The 19505-nt window shown below is 40.3% G+C and overlaps 2 protein-coding genes across 6 annotated transcripts in view; one reads left to right on the top strand and one right to left on the bottom strand.

Moving 5' to 3' along the window:
• Positions 1 to 4625: 4625 nt before the first annotated feature.
• adprs (ADP-ribosylserine hydrolase) lies at positions 4626 to 9266 on the bottom strand. 2 transcript variants are annotated; one of them, XM_020621919.1, is made up of 7 exons: positions 9169 to 9266; positions 7558 to 7828; positions 6689 to 6785; positions 6362 to 6569; positions 5950 to 6137; positions 5628 to 5728; positions 4626 to 5480 (listed from the first exon to the last, which is right to left on the bottom strand). In XM_020621919.1, the coding sequence occupies exons 2-7, from the start codon at positions 7742 to 7744 to the stop codon at positions 5089 to 5091; spliced, it is 1173 nt and encodes a 390-aa protein (XP_020477575.1). In that variant the 5' UTR covers positions 7745 to 7828; positions 9169 to 9266; the 3' UTR covers positions 4626 to 5088. The 2 variants fall into 2 exon arrangements, with proteins under 2 accessions (XP_020477575.1, XP_020477574.1); XM_020621918.1 differs by lacking the exon at positions 9169 to 9266 and having other exon boundaries at positions 7558 to 7913.
• An 835-nt stretch (positions 9267 to 10101) lies between these two features.
• The window catches only part of LOC109972806 (zinc finger MYM-type protein 4), a 26002-nt gene continuing 16598 nt past the window's right edge, over positions 10102 to 19505 (top strand). For 2 of the 4 annotated variants that reach the window (XM_020621959.1, XM_020621958.1), the window contains exons 1-6: positions 10500 to 10923; positions 12455 to 13043; positions 13484 to 13527; positions 13604 to 13753; positions 14053 to 14116; positions 18884 to 19086. In XM_020621959.1, coding sequence (XP_020477615.1) covers positions 10885 to 10923; positions 12455 to 13043; positions 13484 to 13527; positions 13604 to 13753; positions 14053 to 14116; positions 18884 to 19086 — 1089 coding nt within the window. In that variant the 5' untranslated portion in view covers positions 10500 to 10884. The other 2 variants (XM_020621960.1, XM_020621961.1) reach the window with 2 other exon arrangements.

Genomic DNA, 19505 nt, shown 5'->3' with positions numbered 1-19505 from the left:
AGCTGGCAACAGAGACGTCTCGGTTGATGTTTCTGTGTAGTATGGTGCTAGCCCAACTGAGGGGATATAATGTATAGGCCTGGTGGGTTCAGGGTCTTTCATCTTACATCTGCCTGCGAGCAGTTTGGAGGTGCAAGATACCTGAGCGTGTAATGTTAATTTTACCTGTGATCCTTTGAATAAATCAGCACTGTTTTGAAGTTACTTGGACTGTCTCGTCTCTCAGAGTTAGCATGGTAAGACGGACCGTACCCTACACTATGTTGCTAGCATTTAGGGACTGGCCCTTCAGTGGTGTACCTTGTAGCATCAAAATAAATCATCCTCAATCTCCTATTCCTGTTTACCCATCTCCTGTAGAGTGCCACAAGGCTCCATATTATGACCTATATTACTTTTTTTATATATGCTTCTTTCATTGAATGTTAACTTCCACACAAGAAATCTTGGTGTTATATTTTTGTTTCTGATTTAAAATTTGTTAAGCAAATCAACTCTGTTGTGACCACTAGTTTTTTTTTTTTTTTTCATTTAAGATCACTTGCAAAATTTTAATCAGTCCTATCTGCTAAAGATTTTCATATCACAGTGCAAGATGGTATTTCCTCTCACCTTGACTACTGCAGTGCACTCTATGTAGGAATCAGTCAGTCAGCCTTTTCTTGTCTGCTTCAAAATACAGTAGCGAGACACCTCACTTGAACCAAGAAGAGAGAGCATTCCTCTCCAGTTCAGGACTCTTATTTTTGATTTCTAGTGAAGTACAGCATTTAGAGATTTTATAGTTTGACGTTAATACACACCAAATTACATCTCTGAACTCCTCATCTCCTTTTCCACCTCCAGACCACCAGGTCTGCTGACTATGTACTGCTCTACAGTATACTCCATGTACACAGTTAAAATCAAAAGGTGACTGAGCATTTTCTATTGTTGGCACAAAATTCGGGACCATTTTCAGAATCCGAATCAGAATGAGCTTTACTAGCCGGGTGTGTAGGACACATGAAGAGTTTGACTCTGTGGCTCTCAATGTGTATGTACAATGTTCTTCCATAAAGCAACAAGTAGATACAGTAAATAAGATAAGACTGAGAGAACATCAACAACAACAAAAAGAATGTGCAAACAAAAAAAGGAATGTGCATCAGGAAACTAAAAATAAAGTCCTTTTAAATAATTGACTTGACATGAGTTGACAGTTTTGTGTTTGCTGTCTTTGAATTTTCTGGTATGTATTGTCTTTCTGTACTGGTGTGCTTAATACATTTTCCTCACATTTTGCATGTGCAGCAGTTTATCCTAACTGAATATATACTGGTGATGAACATTTCTATTATTCTGACTTTGTTTCATTTCAGCTTTGCTCATCATTCATTCACCTGCCTCTGCCACAGGAGCTGCACTGAGCTTTGCTGAATATGTTGTGGCCCCTCTTTATGGTGGCTGCACCCCTCCACAACTGGTGGTGAAATGTGTGGCTGCAGCAGGGATCATGGTGCTGGCTGTAGTTAACTGTCTGAGTATCCGCTTGGCCACAGCCATCCAGGTGGTTTCCACAGTAGTCAAAGTGCTGGCACTGGCAATGATCACACTGGGAGGCATTGTGATGCTTTTCCAGGGCAACACTCAGAACTTTGACAACTCCTTTGAGGGGACAAATGTTGGTGTCAACTCCATTGGAATTGCTTTCTATCAATTGTTGTGGTCTTATGGTGGTTGGAACACTCTAAATTACTTAACCGAAGAGTTGAAACATCCAGAAGTAAGAATTTTACTTTTTTAAATAAACTATAAAATTACATTTATGCTGTTATCCACTATTAAATTAGAGAATATTTACTCATGGAGTCCAGCATGACTGAAGATATTCAGTTAAGAGCATATATGTTTTCTGTCATTTGCTGTTTTTTGATTTCAGTGCTTCAACTGCTATCAATGATTGTGGTCCTATGATGATCGGAACACTCGGAATTATTTAACTGCTCTGCTATGCTGAACTTGGTACACTCATCCCAGAGTCTGGAGCAGAGTATATCTACATTCTAAAGACAGCAGGGAAAGTGGTGGCCTTCTTGTTTCTCTTCAGCTTTATTATTGTCATGAGGCCTGCCTCTGCCACAGGAATTGCACTAAGCTTTGCTGAATATGTTGTGGCCCCTTTTTATGGTGACTGCACCCCTCCACAACTGGTGGTGAAATGTGTGGCTGCAGCAGGGATCATGGTGCTGGCTGTAGTTAACTGTCTGAGTATCCGCTTGGCCACAGCCATCCAGGTGGTTTCCACAGTAGTCAAAGTGCTGGCACTGGCAATGATCACACTGGGAGGCATTGTGATGCTTTTCCAGGGCAACACTCAGAACTTTGACAACTCCTTTGAGGGGACAAATGTTGGTGTCAACTCCATTGGAATTGCTTTCTATCAATTGTTGTGGTCTTATGGTGGTTGGAACACTTTGAATTACTTAACTGAAGAGGTGAAACATCCTGAAGTAAGAATTTTACTTTTTTAAATAAACTATAAAATTACATTTATGCTGTTATCCACTATTAAATTAGAGAATATTTACTCATGGAGTCCAGCATGACTGAAGATATTCAGTTAAGAGCATATATGTTTTCTGTCATTTGCTGTTTTTTGATTTCAGTGCTTCAACTGCTATCAATGATTGTGGTCCTATGATGATCGGAACACTCGGAATTATTTAACTGAACAGCTGAAACATCCAGAAGCAAGAGTTTTACTTTTTTGTGAACTATGAAATTACAATTATGCCTTTGCCATTCACTGTTGATTGAGTTTGTTGGTCAGTCCACCTCTGGATGTACAGTACAAACATTTATAAGTGCAGTTGAAAATTCAGGTAAATCCGCACTGATCGGTTTTTACTGCCTCTTGACCATTTATGTTCAGCCAATCATTTCTGGTATTCATACCTTACAGTCCCAAGGTGCGTGGTCAATGGCAGACAAGGAATCTGTAGCCATGAAAATTAAGTGGTACACTGAGTTTACTGGCGGTGCAGCACTATTCCCAGGAATAATACAAATATTTTTTGACAGGAAAAAAAGGTCACAGGTTTACAGTCATGGCTGTGATCAGATTATTGACAATGGTTAAACCTTCAGTTTGGAACAAGTTATTATTTATGGCAGTTCAAGAAGAACTCACAATCAGCATGAACTAAATGCTTGAAACCAGGACTGAAACATTGGTAGTTGTGCAAATTGTCATTGAAAGGACTTAGAAACTTTGTAGGGCCCTTTTCAAATCCTGTTTGCTTCACAGAACTAATTTCTTATACATTTTTCTTTTGTTGCTATTCATCTACCACAAGATAGTTTGATGCTCAGTATCTTATATTTTGCTCACCAAATTTAATGTTTTTAGATTATATTTCAGTGAGGTCATCTGTGATGTGGCTTTGGGGGTGACTGCCATCTCTCCGCTGCAGTAGAGAAAGAGAGGTGTGACCTTGGTCCTGAACTTGAGATTTATCCATCTTTCATTTAGCAAGGACCACGCCATCAGTCACCGTGCAGAGCTGTGTATTTCCTTTTTTTTGTTTTGTTTTTTTTTGTTTGTTTTTTACAACAACGGAGGTCTAATGCACAGATGAACAGGCTAATTTGGGATTGACAAAGTGGCAGACATTAATCATGAGTAGGGGCAATTAGTTTTAGTCCCCATAAGGAAATTGCTGAAAATACTATTACTATAGAAAATGACTGGCTTTGGCCTTTAAAGACCTATAAGAATTTATTGTATAAGAAACATCAAAAAGCAAGTTTCCAATTCACCATAAAGATTTTCTTGAGTCTTGGCAACATGGCTCTGTGGATGGTGGCATCAGTGTGTCAGATTGTTGATCCACCACGTTGGTCAGACTGAAGTATTTCAGCAACTACTGGGTGGTTTGACATTAAAATGTCTACAGCCATCCATGATCTCCAAAAGATGAATCCTGACTTTTCCTGGTGCCAACATGAGGTTGACATTTTTAACCTTTAGTGAAATGTCTTGACAACTATTAAATAGATTGTTGTACCATTTGGCACATGCATTTGTGTCCCTGTTATGAATATATTGTAATAATTTAGGTAATCCATTAACTTTTTATCAATCATTTCACCATTTTACCTTATACAATAGATTTAATACCAGAAAATCTTACATTCCTGTCACAGCTGTACTTTATTTAGTGCTAATTAGCAAAATATTAGCATTCTAGCACACTAAACTATAATGGTGTAAATGGTAACCATTACACCTGATAAATATAATATTAGTTCTGTCATTGTTAAGATGTTAGCATGTCAACATTAGCATCAAACTCACAGGAGTACTATGCTTCAGTACAACCTCAAAGAGATGCATGGCAACAGACATTTGTTCCTGGTTTCTAATACTGGCAGTGTTTTAGTTCTTGCAGTATTCTGATTCTGCATGACTCAGTTTATGTGCACCATATTTTGTTGTTGTCTTAATCCAGCGAGTTTCAAGATTGTGGTTTTTCAAGGTTAACAATAAGACATCTGAAAGGAGCTGACCTTACTTAAAACTATTTTTGACTCTACATTTCAAAATAAACAATCATTGTGTGATATAGAAAAAAATTATTAAACAAGGTACGACCATTTTATTGTGCAACTTTCACATGACAAGAGCTTGTTCAACACAAATGAGGGACGAACAGGAACGGGAGACAGCGTATAATGTTCTGCATATGCATATACAAGACCAAATTTCTGTAATGCTACTGAGTTCAGAATAGTTTGTCTGGTGTGTAAACCAGATGTATAACTGGTATAATTCTCAAAATAAGAATTTGTCATTTTTGTATATTTTGGTTTGTTCAAATTTAATATTCTATGTCTCAACAAAAGGTTGGTGAATATTTTTTTATAATAACTTATTCTTCCATATAAGCTTGAAGGTCTCAATGCCTCTTGGATCCAAAAGCGTTTTACTGACCAAAAAAGGCTGAGATGGAAAATGTTATGCATGTTTAATGTGTCTGAATGTGTGTGTGTGTGTGTGTGTGTGTGTGTGTGTGTGTGTGTGTGTGTCAAAATCCAGTTGAAGCATCACTTTGCTCCAGGTTTCTTCTCTGTACCATCAGAAGCAGTTAACTTGCTTTCAGCTCTGTCTTCACAGCTCTGCTCCCCTGTCCCACTTGTGCCCCCCTGTGACAACTGGTGGTACATCATGTGAAGCCGCTCAGCATTTAGGTCTGCATCTTCTGCCCCCTCACAGAACTTTATCCAGGTCTGAGGAATGGCCTTGATGCCATAGTGGGCCCCTGCTATTGCCCCAGCCATGCACGCTATGGTGTCTGTGTCTCCTCCCAGGGCCAGGCTGTATGCTATTGTCCTCTCCACACCACCATAGCTCTCTGGAAAGCATTCCTGGGGCTGCAGGCAGTGCAGGACACAGAAGATGGCAGTGGGGACCGAATGGAGTGCTGCAATGCCATTACCTAGAAAGAAGACACATTCACAAATTGGAAAGGAAATTTTTAATTCTGCTGTTATCACCCTAAATCACACACAGTGGAAAGATGTTAAAAAAGGTGATTAAAGAGCAACAGGTGAAAAACTACACAATTAAACAAAGAGATACTGACCCAGTTCAGAGATGACCTCCTCTATGCTGACCTTGCTTCTGTCCATCAGGTCTCTAACTCTGTGAAGGCGCTCACAGAATGGCTTCTCTGCTTCCTTGAGGCTGAACAGACACACCATGATAAAGGAAAATTGATGAAGAAAAATAACTCTCCCAGCATGGCCTCAATTTTTGACATTTCAGACCTGAAAAATATATTTTAAAATTATATACATTTTCTATCATTTCTGACTAATAACACCAAACTATAGGTCACACAGCAAGACTAGATCAGATGTTTGCTAAAATTGTCATAGAAGAGGCTCTGTTCACATAGTACTCACATTCTGGCATCATTGCGAGCTGCCTCATCAGCCTCCACTTCCTCCATCTCTGTAATTAGTGTGTTGATGAACTTCTGAGGTAAGTCTAGCGCCCCCTGCAGGGAGAGGTGCACAGCTAATGCCTGCAACACTGCTCCATTGTAACCCAGAGAACAAGAATGGGTCAGCATGGCACCCAGACGGGCAAACTGCAAAAGAAAAGAGAAAGAATACACTCAACATGGTAGAAAATGTGGCTTATAGTCAAATACAGGCAATCATCTTTGTGTTAAAACTTTTTATTTACTTTATTTTATCTGTACTCTAATTTCCCATAGAAAAAATAATGGGATCTTGACTTTTCTTATCTATATCTTCAACATGCATGTCATCTAGAATGTGCTTTGTGCCCACCCAGATGCCCTCTGCTCACCCTTTTAACACTGGCTATATCAGGAAAAGCCAGTGCAAAGGGGGACGCCCTCATGGCCCCACCATTTCCAAAAGAGCCCCGACCATTAAACTGGTTCCTGGCGGGCTGGTACACATCGCTAAGTTGGGGAGAGGCCAGCTTCTTTAGCACGTGAATCACTCCAGAACCATAACCACGACCAGGGGATGCACTGTACTCCTTAGAAAACCTAGAGGGGTGGGATACCTAGCTTTTAGTTTGCATGTTGTCCTCAATTTATTTCACAAGCCTATGACCCAATATTTGCACTAACATATACATGCATGTCAGCAGTGTTCACTTGTATACCTGCGAGCCATGTCCTGCTCATTGAAGCCAGCATGGGTGAGTAGAGACTGGACCACACAACGCGCCATGGCAGTGTCATCACTGTATTCAAGGATACCTTACACACATACACACAAGTATAAACACTGCATTATACACAAAACAGCTTGCATCACATAGACTCAGCCTTTTTAGTATTTCAGAACCTTCTATATCTTAACGAAAATTTGTACTATACCATTGACAGCAGTTGTAATCTTAGTAGTCCTGAGGAAGTTAATCCTTGTTTGCAATTATTTGTATTTATGGTAAATGGCGCTTGGTTTTCTCTGTTTTATATTAAATGTTTGTGGGCATCACTTAGGGTTGTGTGTACCCAAATCAATGGGCATTTCCCATTAAACATGGTAGTAGCTTATGTGTAAAGTCTTACTCATCCATGTCTGTGCAGATTCTCAGTCATCCAGGTCATAGTAAGCTGAAAAAAACTTCATCAGTTCTGACTGACTGGTGTTGAGCCGGAGATCTTTATCCCCCTCGGTGGTGTTTCAGTCCTTTGAAGGCCAACAACGTCCCTTAACGACACCAGTTAGTCAGAACTGATGAAGCCTGTTGGATGAGAGGTGAAACGTCTTCGACCTAGAAATCTAGTCCAGTCTAGTCAAAGTGTTTTTCATCTTACTCATCCATATTATTCTCTCGGATAATATCAGGTACCCGAATAGCAACAGGCTAGTACAGCATTCAAAATGGTACTGTACTGTATATATATATATCACTTTTTACTCTTCAAAAACTCTTCTGCAGTGCAGAATAAATGAAAAGTGCAGTAGGATAGGTGTTAGTGAAGAGCAGTGTCCTGCTGACAGGTCTCTCAGCATTTCGCTAACCGTTTCCTTTGGTCTCATCGTTCAGGCTGTTTAGGTGCTGCAGCACACTCTCCATGGGGACCTCTTCCGCTCCTTCAAACTCTCCGCCGACACAGTCGCCCAGCACAGCCGCGACCAGAGCTCCTCTAAACCGGGACAAAGACGCTGGGACCCCCGCTGCCACCGTTCTCGTTGCTATCATTGCCATTCATCCGCAAGAGACTTCAACCTATAGCGAGAAAACTGCGCTGGTCCGTGGTTCAGGATACCAGACAGGGAGTGGACACTGCAACTGACAACAAAAACAAATGTCGACTCAACTGTACCCTCTGCTGCTTCCTGTCTGACCCCGATGAAAGGTTCAACATACATAAAATAGGCATACATTGAACAGACTTTCATTGAGAAAGGGCATGCAGTGTGTTCTGGTTTGTTTATTTCTATGCAGGAAAATAGAATGGCTACCGAAATTGATACAATAAACGCGACCCAACTTTATGGGAAAAGGACATTATCGGTTCCTAGTTGCTAACTGTTAAATAGGACTTCTATAGACAAGTGTTAAAGCTTTTGCTGTTGCCGCAGTATGAATTGCTCAGATCACTAGGCTGGTGGGACACAATGTACCGTTATACTTTGCGCAAATACCCAGTTTTACGGCACAGGCATACATACGTTAAGAACGCCCCCTGCTGGACAGGAGTGGTCCTCTGACACCCGAGGCTCCGACACATGCGCGGTAGCTTTTTCAGTTTTATTAAACAACAATGCAAATCAATACCGAATTTTTCAGCACAAATTGCTGCAACAGATGTATAACAGTGCATTTAGAGCACAACAGGACCAAAGTAGGCATTTAATAAGAAGGTGAAAAAGAATAACAGCACCAAACAGGTGAGAACAAAGAAAAGAAAATACAAAGAGGCAAAGCTATTCTGATATAAAATCAAAACGTTTGAGCAGGTCAGGGGTTTTGGTTCGTTTTTTGTTAGGGTGGTTTCATTGTGACAGTGTTTGGAAGTAGTTGTTGAGATTAGATTGTTTAAAAGTTGAAAAGGACGGTGATTTTTTTTCCCAGAAGTTTCATTTTATGGATGAAGAATTTGGCCAAAATAATGAACAGATTAATAACAAATTTTTCATTGCTAGAGAAATGGGTTGTTGTTGTTCTTGGAATGAGGGAGTTTCTTATAAAGATGTTGTTGAATCTTTTATCAAAGATAGAAGTGCCATTAACAGCAATATCTAAATTGATAGAGCTGTGTGTGTTTGAGAAGGAGCGTGTTAAACAGAGAATGCCAGACGGAAGTGCATTAATAACAGTATTATACTCATGCTGGGAGACAGGAACCCTGTACTTAGCTATGAAGGGCTCATATGACAACAGACCTCCATCACAATTAAACAGTTGTTTTACAAGTGCAATGTTATTTTTAAACCAGTTTTCAAAGAACAAGGATTTGTTCTTGTAAGTGATAATGGCATTATTCCATAAAAAAAATTATGAGGAGAGTAGTTGTGCTTGTACAATAGAGACCAGCTCATAAGGGCTGATTTATGGAAGTTGGAGAGTTTGACTGGGAGCTTGCCCACAGTGAAGGGACACATTAATAAGAAATTAAGACCACCAACCTTTTTAAATAGGAAATTTGGGATGATATTCCACATGCTATCAGGTCGAGACTGCAGGCAGGCCGGTCCAGCACTCACACCCTTTTCTTCCACAGCCAGGCCTTGGTAATGTGCAGTATGAGGTTTGCATTGTCTTGTTGAAATATGCATGGGTGCTCCTGGAAAAGATGTCATCTTGAAGGCAGCACATGTTGCTCCAAGATCTCTATGTATTGTTCAGCATTAAAGGTGCCATCACAGAAGTGTAAGTTCCCTTTGGCACAACCCCAGACCATGACAGACCCTGGCTTTTGGACTTGTTGCTGGCAACAGTCTGGATAGTCCTTTTTGTCTAAGGTCCAGAGCACAAGGCATCCATTCCTTTTAAAAACGACCTGAAATACTGATTGGTCTGACCACAGTACACGTTTCCACTGTGTGATGGTCCATCCCAGATGCCTCCGAGCCCAGAGCAGTCACCTTTGGACACTGTTGATATAGGGCTTCCTTTTGGCACAGTACACTTATAAGTGGTGTTTATGGATGTAACTACGTGTTGCAGTGGCCAACAGAGGTGTGCCAAAGTAATCCTGAGCCCATGTGGTTATATCGCTTATAGAAGAGTGACGATTCTTGATGCAGTGCTGTCTGAGGGATCAGAGAGCACGGTCATCCAGCTGAGGCTTGTGCCCTTGGCCTTCACGCACTGAAATCCCTCCAGATTCCTTGAATCTTTTAATTATGTTATGCACCGTAGAGGGTGACGTATCCAAATCCCTTCATATCTTTTGTTAAGGAACATTGTTTTTAAACATTTCAATAATTTTCTCATACATATATTGACAAAATGGCAATCCTTACTTTGCTCCTAAAGGGCTGGACCTTTCCTGGATGCCACTTTTGTACCAAATCATGATTGCAGTCACCTGATGACACCGCCTGTTTCAAATGGAATCATCATTTCATTGTTTCACCTCATTACTAGCCCTAAAATGCAGCCATCTCAACGTGTGCGGAATGTGTTGCAGGCATCAGAATTGAAGTGAGTGTTTATTTTGAACAAAGAATAAAATTGATATGGTATCATGCCAAATAATGTGTTGTCTTGTTTTCAGTGTAATACAGGACTGCGATGATTTACAAATCACTATTTTCAGTGTTAATTTAGATTTTACATACCGTGCCTTTAATGATTTAGGTGTACTTCTGTTAATTACAAGCAGTTTGTTTGTTGTGCGTCAAAACCGTAGACTACATAACACATAAGGTCGTCACTCTAAACTGACCCTCAAGTAGCAGGATGCATATGCTTCTAGAAATGGCATTTGAAAAGCGGTGTATAAGGTCTGCATTTGAGGGCTATCTAGATAAGTGTCAATACGCATTTATAATTTATGATTAACTGGACTTAACTAAGCTAGCGCCATTGCACGTGCGTGTCAGAAGTAAGGCTAAAATACGGTAAAGATAATGGTAATGGTTAATGTTTCCCACCAGAGTGTTCCTTCTTGGTCGTCCTAGTCTTTGTATTTATTGATCGGATACAATATGAACATTGCACCCTTGAAGAAGGGGGTTACCATATGCTTACGTTTTACACAGTTGCTTTACGAGCGTTAGCCAACTAGCTCCAGTCGCATCCTTTTTGTAGTGCTATATAGCTATTCGCATACATAACCCATAACCCTCAGAGGTGGGTGGGCGTTTGGAGCGCGGCGTCTAGAGCATAATTAAAACATGGCGGACTCGGAGGAATTTAGACTTAAACGATTAAAGGTAAGAAATACAAAAATAGCATTTAATTATGGCAACACTTACAAGGCTAGCTGAATTGGTTAGTTGCTTTAGCTTCATAATATGACATTTAGTTATTGGGATCCGGCTTCCGGTCGAGATGTGCATATTTAAGCTAACGTTAGCTAGCTATCTTACAGCCCCGTAGCTTGCTGTTTTTCAGCACTGGTGCATGCCGCTGCGCCGAGCTCCATTTAACATCCTGACAATTTGATAACCAGCAAACGAACACGCTCAACATAATATGACACTGGTGTCTTGGGGAACCCCGAGAGCCATTGATTATCCAGAAATGCAACTCTGTGTTACGGTTGATTGCCGGTTCCACAAAGCACTTGCATCGCGGAATGCAATGAACAATAAAAAGTGGAGGTTTTAGTGAAATCAGATGTTGCCATGCTAGTCACTGTATTTTGGTTTTACCTGAAGATTCCATCAGCTACTGCAGTGTCTTAATTATTTGGTGTGTGTGTGTGTGTGTCGGGGGGACCACGTTTATGCCATAATACGATAAATTGCCAGTTTTTAAAGTGGAGTTTGGTGGGACGCTTCCGTACAAGTGATCGGGCAGTATGAGGCCTCTAGCCATTATCTGTACTACCAAGACAGCGTGTTTCGTCTAACGAGTTCTCTAAATCTCTCAAACCTCGAGGTCATATTCGTTGTACCTAGGAAGACATCAGAGGTTGTGAGAGGTTCCTGTTGTTTTCCAAAGGATAAGACTATAACAGAATCATCTGTAAAAACACAAAGAACAGACCTGACTTCTCACATCTTATCAAATGCAAATACGCTATTTACTGACCGCATACTTTGATGACTGTTATGTTATTATTCTGTTACTTAGAGTATGTTACTATGTGAAAGTGATGGGGAAAGTTGCCCGTATCTTAAAATGGGTTCATTGCTGGAGGAAGGCTGCATACAGCATGAATATCTGGGGTTGATAGACAGTTTAAACTTAATTTTTCTAATGGAGGGGACCTGATAAATGAGGTGTACAGTTCCTTCTGCCGACCAGTCTCTCGGGTTTTGTGGATCATTTAGTTAGTGAAGATATTGTGAACTGAAAAACACCTTTTGTAGTACAATCTGTGTTTCTTTACACACAAAATTCAAACGAGGTCCTAACTGGAATTAATGTAAATCCAAATTGACACCCTTTCTTACACAGTGATTAAACATGTAGTCACAGGTGATCAGGTATTAATTCACATAATTTCTACATTTTAGAATACATATCACATTCAGACATTTACTCAAATTTGAGGAAATGATTTGCTTTGAGAATCTGAGACCCTAAGCTTTGTTAAAAAAGGTCATTTAAGTTGTATGCATATTTCTTTTCAGAGTAATAAACGCTTGTGCTCTCACAGAGATTTTTGAAAACAATAGATTTATTTAAAATTAAACTGGTAAAGGTTGACAGTCATTTGTATAGGAGTGAAGTGCAGAGCTTGCATGACTTTGCTCCTTGAAACAGTTTTTTAACCAACCTTTCTCTCTCCTACAGCATGAGGAGCATCTGTCCAGAGTGTTCGATGAAGTGATGGGGCTGGGAGAGTTTGCTGACTCCTCCAGGGGCTCTGCCACATCTTCCAGGAGCGGTGGCCAGGACGAGACAAAGGGAGCAGATGAAACTTCAGTACAAGGAGAACACCAACTGGTAGAAGAAGAGGATAGCAACTGCAGCAGACAAGAGGAGAAGATTGATGAGGAGGTGGGAGACTCATGCTTTCCTCGTATTTCTTCTTCTTGCTCTGGTCGACACTCCTCATTTACCATGGGAACCAACGAAGGAGGAGGTGGAGGAAGTGGAGCTGCAGCATTTGATGATGCACTGGATGGCCTTCCCTCATATGGGCCAGAAGAAGATGATGAAGACTGGCACTTTGCCTTGCCTATGGGCACCCTGGAGGATGTTGACTTGGGTAAGACAAATGGAGAAAAAACCCAACCAGGAGGAGGGAACAATGTAATTCGAGGTGATCCATTTGCTTGCGAGCCCAGAGAGGAAGAGGAGGAGCAAGAGCAGGAAGGGAGCAGTGGGTCTGCAAACACTTCCCACTCCTCCCAGGAGCACACACCTGACAACAGCCGAGGTAAGGCAGCATATCCATAGATATGCAGATAGATTGATCACTGATGCCATATTGCAAGTATCTGTCCATTTAATTGTGTCTGATTGTCTTTATAGGACCAAGACAGTTGTTTTTTGGGCTGTCATTAAAGGTGTAATCCACCAATTTCACACTTCAAGTTCAGTTTATTTGCCACAGAAACTACTTTTGAGCCTGCAAAATAATATTGGCCTCTGGCACTGGAAAGCAAAGTAAAGTACAGATGTTTTGAAAAATGTGTTTGTTTTCCCTTAAAGGGTTTATATCAGTGTGGTCATTGTCCATTAAATAATGGACAGTGACCCTAACCCAGCAAATTCTGGCATGTACAATGACCTGAGCAGAGCTTGTGAAGCTGTAAATATTTGGCTGAAGTGTGGACTGGTTTTAGTTAAACATTTTATTGTCTACCTGTCTGTCAGATGGTGGTATCCTGAACCAGACAGAAGGCAACCAGCAGGAAGAGGTGGGGATTCAGAGACACTTGAAGTAACTGCATTTAAAATCCTTTTTGAATCTTCAGTGATTTGTCATGATTTCAGAGGTCAGAGGCAGCTCCAGTGGAGGACAATAATCCCCCGATGTCTCCTAGTATTAACATTAAAGACGAGCCCATTGATGAGGGATATGATGCTGCTCTGCTGCCTCAGAGCTCCATCAGACAGATAAAGGAGGAGCTGGAACATCAGGAGGTAGGTGTGGGGAGAGGAAGTTGTTAGTATGCATCTGCTGTTTACTCTGTTTTATTATTATTTTTAACTTGATATGAAAAAAGGACTCAGTCAGCGAACAACAATATATTTGAAGTGAAATTATCAGTCCACTGTGTGTGCTATTTGTTCATGTTACTTAACTTGAATATCTTTTAAGAATGGAAAAATAAGGCACATTAAATCAATGATTGTGTCTTTTAAACATGACTTGCAGCACTACAATCTGGAGTTGTTAACCTCTTAAACAAAATCAGATTTCTTATCTTGGATCATTTCAGGAGGAGCTGAGGATCAGCTCTGTCTACTCTGTAGGAGGAGCAAACACCTTTGTGTCACCTGCTGGTGAGTTGATAAGTTAGTATTTTAGTTTTTTTCCATTGTCAGATGTTGTTTTCCAGTGGCCATATTGGACTGATGGTGTGAAACACCACTTTTGTTAAAGGCACCATTAATCAGTAGTGTCACTTGCCCAGTTTATGACATAATATCTGTTCAAGTTGAAAAGCAGTCTGTAAAATGATATTTTTCCTGTGAGCACAGTTCCACTGACTGCAGACTGGGCCCCTATGTTACAGCCACACGGGTGTTTTCTGTTATTTTGTAATTCGACTTCCTCTCAAAGCTGTGCGAGTGTGTACACACTTAAGCAAAAAATAATCTGATGTATAAACCTGAGTGCACACATGCCTCCTTACAAAAACAAAACACAGTTTGAGATACTGATAGCTGCAGGAGCTGTTAATAGACTATACAGTACAGTTTTTCTAATTAAGCAAAGTGGGCAGATGTGGAGGTTGATGTTTTACACTTGACCGTGTCAAAGTCTGGACTGGCCAGCAGTTAAATGGGGTCACCAAAACTCCCCACGTGGTATTTGTCAAGCACATAAAGGTATAGGCTGATGAAATCACACTAATATCTAACAAATAAAAACATCTTGTGCATTATTTAATTCTAAAATCCTTTATGTTTCACTCGCTTTCACAGCTAATGTTGAGAGCAGGCGATTTAAGCTGTTGGTGAGGTGACAGGCAAAGGCAGAGCGTGTCTGGCAGCACCCTGTTTTCTCCACTGTACTCTGTGCGCCTGCTGCCCCTGACAGCAGAGTCAGGTGTATACTGGAGAGATTTTATGTCAAAAAAAACTGAGATTTAAAATTGTAATTAGCCAGATGTCAACAGCATTACTTTAGAATTCAGAAGTCCACCTCCACTTTGTTCTCCTCAGGCTGTATTACAGAAACTTCCTAACTTGAAGATGCCATTGCAGATTAACAGTTCCTAAGTCGGTGTTACTATAATAACTTAAGATAGGGAAAGTGAATTACACAAGCTTCCTAACTTACCACACTGTTAAATAGACTCTCTCCTAACTTGAAGAGAACCATTGAGCTGTCCTAACCTTCACTTTTCCACCACATAGCATTAACCTGTTTAGCCTATGGCTGCTCTTTTTTGTTTTTACACAGCCAACAAAACATCAACAAGTGGAACCTATTCATTGAGCGGCTTACTGCTGATTCTAACAGTGTGTTGCTCATTAGTAAAGACAGGCTACCCCAGGCCATGATCCTTTAGTTAGCTGAGCAACTATGACCAGCTTTGGAGAAGTGGACCCAGTGACACTGGGCTCTCCCAGTTGTGGTGCAACTGACAAATGCACTTTGTTTTGCATACAGTTTCCAAGAGGGGAATAACTCACTGTAATCAAATAAAATTAAAGTAGTTAAGATTTGGGTTGGTCTGCATCTTTTAAAACGGAGTTCCTCACGGAATAATTGGTGTCCTACACACACAATATAACACAGCTGCCTGGATGTGTATTACAGAGGTTACAGTCCGTCATTGACAGAAAAATCTGAAGGCCGCCCACCACTGTGACAGATTAGAACACAGAGGGTGACCTACACTAATTTAAAGTCAGAATAATTGCTATGGTGTTGGTGATCAAGGTGAAAAAGAGGAACTGATGCAGTGGATGAAGGATAACTGAGATCGTAGTCGATGCATCTCGCTGTTAGGGCGCTGACGACGTGTTGAAAAGCCATGGACCATGTCTGTGAACACTATGGACCACAGAAGGGTGCAACTGCACCACTGGTGCAAAAGGAGCATGTGCAGCGGATTCAGTGGTGAAGTGAGTGCTTCGGGATCGGGAAGTCCCATGTTCAGAGCAACTTCTAATTACTTCAGGAGAGAGATATTCCCTGACTTGAAAACTTTGGCTGAAGTGGAGCTGGCAAGTCCAGTTTGATTGTGGCAGCAGAGCATGGATTCAGCTTTCAGATCAAAATTATAGCGGCCATGAGAAACCTAGTGACAGTCGCCTCTACAGCAGGTCAGCTGAGTTAAGTTCTTGTAAATGGGTGGTTCATATTTTAATGGTAAATGAATTCTCTCCTTTTATAAAATTGCATTGTTCACATTTGCTTGTTTATGCACCATGGCCACAGTGTTTTTAGTGGCCTTTGGTGTCACTGCAGAAAAAAATGATCTGTTTCATTTGGTGTTGACATGAAAAGTGGCTGAACCTAAGCTCGTTCTGTCTTATAATTATTAAAAAATGAATGCAAATGAAATGCTATTAAATATCTCATTAAAAAGAGAATTAAGTTGATGGCTAATAAATTATGACAGAATTTCTGACCCTGTCTGTCAAAATGATGGACAATGAGAAAGTCTAGTGTGACATCTGGTGTATTACACTGCGGATACATGATTAGTGGTTTGATATAAAACCAAATGTGATCTTTAAGAAGGATCGGTATAAAACCTGGCTTCAGTTCACTGTTTCACCATCTGTGTGACAAATTTCCCTCATATCCAAAATGTGCATCAGAGTTTTCATACAGATACACACACTCTTATGCATTTGTTTTTACAAGTCCTGACTTTTCCATGCAGAGCGGTATATGCATGTTTATAATTAGGGCCCTAGAGCGCTCGCACATGCTGGTTCCTAAGAGTTGGTTTAGGGCACTTAAAGTTAACATATGGAGTGTTTGACCTCTACAAGCACAATGGAAACTTTTAAAAGTTCCACTCCAGAGACATTTTAATATTTATATATGCATATAAATATACTCTGCTATAAATAATATATGGTCTAACAGTTTTTCCTCAGAAAGTTCAGTGAACCTCTGTAATAGGCATCAACATTGGCCCCTTATAGTGAAATCCAGGATCTCTGAATATTCAAATATATGCAAATATGCCTACAGCACCCCCTACCCCCGCTGACCTTCCCCCCACATGCGTCTGCTACTGGACCATAATGAGCCATAGACCCAGTGCTTCCCTTAACCATCACTAAGCATAACCACATGGTTTGACATAGTCTGTCCTGTTCTTTTTTCTTTTTTTTTTGCTTGTTTTGTTTTCTTTCATAAACCGGCCACTGTTGCATGTACGTTATTGAAAGCCAGCACATGTTGGACGTAAATTGTTTAAAAAGGGCCGGCGGTACAGATGCATTTACACAATGGGAAGATGCTGGTGAGAACCTGTACAGCATCGTTTGTCCAGACTCTAATCTCCATTGTTTTTGAAAATATTATCCTTGTGCAAACAGATGCAAATACTGTAATTTTTATAGTAGCTTATATATGATGCCACATATTGGTCCAATCATGGGTGATAACCCTCTGTGCACCCAGCTCTCCCCCTCACGTACCTGGAGCTTGATTTTAGTACCAAGTTGCCGTGGTCTAGTACTCCGTGCACTCCTCCAAAGCAGACCGAGTGTAGTGGAAACACACACAGTAACCGTGACATGTTAATGAGCTCGACATGTTTTGGAGCAGTCCTCTAGTGGGAAACCCCCAATAAGCTTGGGAACTCACCGTATCAGGATGAGATGCTTTGAAAACTGATTTAGCAGTTTATGTTTGAGCCATTACTTAGCAATACTGTATAAAAGAGATATGTCAAATGTGCGAATGTATTTATAGTCTGGAGGAGAGTTTGACAGTATGTCAGCATCTCTTTATTTTCTCAGTTGGACCAAAACCTGATCTAGTAAGAGAACACAGGGAGACTAGATTATTAGCAAGCAGTTTGACCAATAATACTGATCAAAACAGTGTTTTAAGCTGCTGTTAATACTCCAATATGTCTGCTACTGTCCCATAACTACCATAACATTTGATAGTGTATCAGTATCTTTTATTTTTCCTCAGATGCTTCAAAATCTAATCTAGTAAAGTTACTAGAAAACTGAGATCTTCCCTTCCTTGCCAAAAATGTAGCTAGCTAACAATTAGCTGTTAATAATAATAAGTGTCTCATACTATCTTAGTGTTAGCTAAATAATTATATAAATAGTGTAAGGAGATCCAGGATTATATCCAAATACTGTGCACTGTCAGCAGATGAAACATTTGCTTTCTGGTGCTGAAAAGTTAGTTCTGGCTACTGAGACCAGAGGTTTCATGTTTCTCCCAAACTCTGGAAAATCTGTGAACCGCATTAGACTGTCCGATTTTGTGGTGCCACAAATCCAGTCTGCCCGAGCCTCTCTCAAACTCTGATGTTTTTGGGTGGAAACAGACACTCACCCTCTTCAGCAGAGGAATGTGAAAACAGCCTGTTCATACTATGCACCTACCACAGTCAGTATAGTGGAGGGATGATGTTTATGTGGTATAAAATAAAAAAAAAACATTTAAGTGGAGTGGGTCTTTAAAGACTTGGTCATTGTTCTGGTTTTAGTAATTTTATTTTAATGTTTTTGTACAGACAAGTACTTAATCAGTGCCTCCAACCACAGCATTTGTCTATGGAAATTTGGGCTTTTAAAGTGCATACAGAACAGACCGAAAGAAAACACATCTAAAATGGCACAAGACACAAACAAGAATATAATAAAAGTACCATAAAAAGTTTGTTTGGTAAATGTGCACATGTGTAAGACAAAATACATTCCTGTTAATGGTGTGGCTGTAATCTACCAAGATACGCGGTGATGCAGAGGCAGAAAGAACACTGCTTGCTAGTCAACATAAATGTGAACATTAGTGGTGTGTTTTATGTTTAATAAAAATAAACATTACAATTTATTTATTTATTTATTTTTTTGGCTTCATCAATCTTTCTTCTCTGTCCACCGAAGTGCCAGCAGCATTCCCAGCTCCTCCTCCAGCAGCCATTTTTATCCCAGGTAGAGGTGCTGTCCTACAAGCCATGACTCCCCTTCCTGTCCGACCACCAGCTCCAGTGCTAGTGCCAGCTTCAGTAACAGCTCCGCCATCAGTACCCCCACGCCCACCTCAGCCCCCAGTTCCTGGTAGTGTTCGCTGCAGTGGCTGCTCTAAGGTACTGACGTAACCCTGTGCTGCTTAAATTTGAAAAAGGGCTGCATAGCTGTGCACATTATTGGGGAAGAAACTCATTTGTAATGTTGAAAGTTTAAATGAACTTTGTATTTTAAATAACTACAGAGTTATACATTGTAATTAACATGATATTGATCATCTATATTTGATTTGATTTGATTTATTCTTTCAAGCATGTAAAGACAGTTGATATGTCAACACACATAATTTTACACATATCCAATAAATGCTAATCCAATATCAATTTGCTTATACCTAGTACATGCTTGAATGGAGTAGGAAGAAGTCAGACTTATCCAGTCCTACCCCATGACATCATCTTACCATCATTGGTTTGCAAGCAATATCTCTACATAAATAATTATCCTCTACACCACACAAGTAATATACTAAAAAAAT

This window comes from Monopterus albus, unplaced genomic scaffold (genome assembly GCF_001952655.1).
Source record: "Monopterus albus unplaced genomic scaffold, M_albus_1.0 scaffold270.1, whole genome shotgun sequence".
Taxonomy (NCBI): Eukaryota; Metazoa; Chordata; class Actinopteri; order Synbranchiformes; family Synbranchidae; genus Monopterus; species Monopterus albus.
This window is presented reverse-complemented; position numbering and strand designations above follow the sequence as displayed.

Bases quoted from the DNA above. Each gene is read 5' to 3' on its own strand.
- adprs (XM_020621919.1), bottom strand. From the start codon at position 7,744: ATGGCAATGATAGCAACGAGAACGGTGGCAGCGGGGGTCCCAGCGTCT. The intron at 6,786-7,557 runs GTTAGCGAAATG...TATGTGTGTAAG, and splicing joins CGATGAGACCAAAGGAAACG to GTATCCTTGAATACAGTGAT. The intron at 5,729-5,949 runs GTGAGTACTATG...GTGTCTGTTCAG, and splicing joins GCTCGCAATGATGCCAGAAT to CCTCAAGGAAGCAGAGAAGC.